This window comes from Fopius arisanus, unplaced genomic scaffold (assembly GCF_000806365.1).
Source record: "Fopius arisanus strain USDA-PBARC FA_bdor unplaced genomic scaffold, ASM80636v1 scaffold00597, whole genome shotgun sequence".
Classification (NCBI taxonomy): Eukaryota; Metazoa; Arthropoda; class Insecta; order Hymenoptera; family Braconidae; genus Fopius; species Fopius arisanus.
In genome coordinates this window covers 415-4694 of record NW_011888336.1, presented here as the reverse complement: position 1 = coordinate 4694, position 4280 = coordinate 415, and the positions used below count along the sequence as shown (strand labels likewise).

The 4280-nt window shown below is 33.6% G+C and overlaps 1 protein-coding gene across 1 annotated transcript; it reads left to right on the top strand.

Annotated features, from left to right (window-relative positions):
* Positions 1-1014: 1014 nt before the first annotated feature.
* LOC105272996 (uncharacterized) lies at positions 1015-3754 on the top strand. Its single transcript, XM_011315231.1, has 7 exons — positions 1015-1333; positions 1395-1643; positions 2150-2227; positions 2494-2583; positions 2820-2939; positions 3037-3287; positions 3350-3754. The coding sequence occupies exons 1-7, from the start codon at positions 1051-1053 to the stop codon at positions 3671-3673; spliced, it is 1395 nt and encodes a 464-aa protein (XP_011313533.1). The 5' UTR covers positions 1015-1050; the 3' UTR covers positions 3674-3754.
* Positions 3755-4280: the final 526 nt, after the last annotated feature.

Genomic DNA, 4280 nt, shown 5'->3' with positions numbered 1-4280 from the left:
AGATTATTATAATCATTATCTCCTATTAGTTGTTGCGTGTCGAATTTTTACCGATGCCGAGTTAATGAAAAAATTCAGAGAGTATGCTGGGTACTTGTTACGACAATTTTTTTCTATGTTGCCTGAATTGTACGGACCAGGTGCTCAGGTGTTGAGTCTGCACAATTTGATTCATGTTGATGATGACGTTAAAACCTTTGAGTTACCTTTGACAGACATTTCTGCCTTCTGGGGCGAAAACTACATTGGGACATTTCGAAAACTGATTAAATCGCAGCATAAACCTCTGACTCAAATTATTAATCGAGTTTCGGTACGTGAGTCAGCGGACTATTTACAAATTCAACGTAAACGTTTTATTTCATATTGTATGCTGGATGACACAGCTCAAATTATTGAATATAATGATAACAGTTATGAACGTCTGAGCCAAATAAAAATTGAAGATTCAACTTTAACGCCAATTTCACCTGACAATGTTGTTATGCTGAAAAATGGTGAAATTGTGCGTATAAATCACATTGTCTCCGATTTCTCTCATACTACGTGTCTCAAAAGTGAAAATATTTTTGTAATTGGACAGAGAGAAACATCGCGTTTTGATTTATTCACGAATCCAACCTCGTCCATTGACGTTGGTATTATTGGTATCACCGATTTTGCAAAGAAATGTGCAATCATTTCAGTGTCAGAAATAAAATATAAATGTGTACTGTTAAATGTTAATAAACAAAAAATAGTAATTTCGCTATTGCACGGCCCTTAAAGTTATGTCATAATTAGCATTAAAGAAATATCTGTTCATAAAAAGAATATTTTAATTGATTTTTTAATTCATTGTTATTATTATATATTTCCCTATTCAATTTTCATAGTTTCTCATGATCTGATTTTCATAATTATAGTCGCATGTTTTCACAACGTTACACAGCAGTATTTTCGGAATACTCCACCAGCGGCGCTTATACGCATTTAGTAAACGCTGAGAAAACGTTGAGCGTCGTCCGAAGAACCGGTAAAATTTATCGAATTTGTCGTTTTTTACGGTATATGTGCGTGGTTTTCCGATTGTTTTGCCTTAATTGGGTTCGCATAAATCCAAAAATGGTGGATTCATCATATGCTATTGTGATTTTCGAGGAGGTGAATAAAAAAGGTGAAAAATTGATGGATATTGTTCCAATGTCCTGGGTGACTGAAGGAGACAATGCTGAATATGTTTGTAAATATTTCCCTAATGATTCCTTCGACAAAAGAGATTTTTTTTTGAAAAATAAGACACCTGCCCACCCAAACTGGCTTGAGTACCCTGTTAAATTGCTCTCCACTGCAGGTAAGAGCGAGAAAAAAGAAAGAAATTTCATTTCAACGCTGACTGTGTGTTAATTTTTAAGAGTCTTTGGAGAAAGCAAAGAGACGTTTGAAAAAGGCAAAGGTCACAGCAGACGTTGACACCACAGATGCTGAAGACATTGCTCAAAATACAAAGAAAATGTCGAAAAAAACTGATTTGCCAGCCAGTAAGCAACTGAAGCAGATTGCATCAATGAGCCAATTCACTGCGGCCAAAATCGCTGCTTCGCATGAAATCAGCGACAGTAAATATAACGGTTCTGAGAGTTCCAAATCGCAGAAAAAAACAGGTATTTGAAGCCAATTTTAATCTTAATATGATTTATTGTAATTCTTTCCTGGTCTGATTCCGTAATCGACATAAAATTGGTGTTAGATTATTCGTAAAAATTAATCCAATTGCTGTGATTAGTTCCAGCATTTATAACCTATAACGGATCAAAATTCTCGTGATTCAATATGGTGATATATTCTACCTCACCTCACATAGAATAAATATTGCTTTTGTCGATTCTTCAAAGCTTGGCCTGAAAACAACTTTTCATTTTTCCAGAAGGGATCGGAGATGTGACGTTATGACTAATATGCTCTATAATAGGTTATAACTAATATGCTCGATCGAACACACTTTTGTTCTGATCAATATTTCAGAATCATTGTATGTAGATTTCTCCAATGAGAAAAAAACAAAAAATTTTCATAAGGAATTCGAGATGATCTCAATTGTTGAAACTTGTATTTCGCAGTACAAACACTATTAGAATTCTTGTTGTATATTGTGTTTTCCCTTCTGCAGGTGGTTTAAAAAAAAAATTACCACAGATTGTGTCGGATTCGGATAATTCAAGTGACGATGGAATCAGCAATATCCAAGGTTAACACAATGATTATTTTCTAATTTTTCTCCTTTTTTTTACCATCACAATCTATTGGTATTTTATCAACACACTTGCTGATAATTACTTGGCGTATTCACCCCAGCACCAAAAAACCCTGCAAGCTGGCAGACTCAGGTAGCTGGTGTGAACATACCAGTTTTGCTAAGAAATCCTGAAATTTTCCTAAATTTTTAAAAAAGTTTGAACGTGTTCTTTTCAATTAAAATATTATTGCAACGCTCATTAAATTTTTTTGCGTTAGCTGGTCTCAAGAGGAACTCATTGGTAGCAAAAGCGGCAAGGAATTCAGAATCTTCTAGTGATGATGAAGAAATTCTGCAGAATAATCGAGGTGTCTATTAATTATTCACATTATTTAATTCCATCTCTCTTCTATAGAATTCAACGCAACAATTTTTTTTTATTTTCTTAACGGAAAAATCGTAAAATTAATTTAATTTTTTTGTAAGTCGGTCGTGTCAATGTTTGAAATTTTCTTTTGGTTGTTTTTTTATTAAAGAAAACGTTTACAATTGATGATAGAGCACTTAATCGAAAAAAAAGAAATTGTGGAAAATTTTTTTACAGGTCACGTTGATCATTTATTCGAAGAAAGGAGTAATGATGCATCACAGTTGGAAAATTTGACAAATTCAATTGTCCAAAAACATTCGTCAACGTCTGTCATTCAGGATAAGCATTCTCGTGGTACACATTAATATAAATATAATTTTTATGTCGAAATTTCTGTGAAAACTGATTTCTGTGTGGGATTGTTGACTCATAAGAATTTTTTATTGTTTAGATTTTCTGCAGCAAATACGAGAAATTATTCACTCAGAAGTGGAGAGTGCTAAATTAAGTATACTTCATGATCTAGCAGCAAAAGTTGGTCAGATGCAGAACACAATTCTTCAAACTAACATTCCAATTGCTCCACGTGGATCACCTAATGAGTTGATCAAAAAATTGGATACGAAATTTGCTATCCAATCTCTCAATGCTTTCTTGGATTTTGAAAAAAAACTTGAAGATGAAAGCCAAGCAGACGCCCTGGTTAGTATGAAAACTCGTTTTCTTCTCAATTCAACAAACTATTTTTAGTTTCCTACTTTCAGTGTTCTTTGTATCGAGTGCTCTTATTCAGAATGGATAAACCTTCAAATTGTATAAAAACATTGATGGGCCATACTCTATCAAAAGAGTTATCACTGCAATACTCTGGTTCAGGTAGAGATATGAATGGCAAGCATAAGTTAAGCTGGAAAGAAACAAAAACAAGCCAAATCATGAAACAAGCCATAATCACTCAATTTACGGATCAAACGGAAAAGGATATTCAGAAGCTGATGGCTACCTGGCTGTCAGGGGCAGGAGACAGAGCCGGTGGTCGTCGTGAACGAGATGAGAAACGAAAAGATAGAAACGGAAAGGAAAATTAAAGATAAATATTTTTTCACTCCTTGTGTTACCTATTTCAAATGTTTATTATTTTATAAGGTGAACTGTCGAGATAAAGACTGTTTAAGGTTACTCATTTAATAGTTTTTTGAGATATTTTGAAATTAGTTTTCGAAATTTTGATAAAAGTTGTATGGCAAAGATATAAGAATTATCAATATTCTTAAAGAATACACTAAAAAAAACATTTCTATGCTATATTTTTCCGAATGTATGTTTAACAAAACAGTTTAACCATTAATAATAATTGAAAGAGACGTTCTATCATGAAAAAGTGTTTTCTTATACCAGAATGACAAATCTTTGAAAAATTATCTTTAGCATGGCAGTATTTGGTAATTGGCTCACTGCTAATTGCCACTAATAGGAACATATCAAATTATATATATAATATGTATAATACTAAATTGAACCAATTGTAGCCCAATACTGGGACTTTACTCGGGCGCGTGACATGGCCCATACAATTGGTCCATTGTTGTTTGCCACTTAAGGGCCAGTGTTATCATCCAGATATTGGGCCAGTAACAAACCAATTGATTGGGCTATAATTGGCCAATATTGGGACTTGACACTCCAATCTTGGTC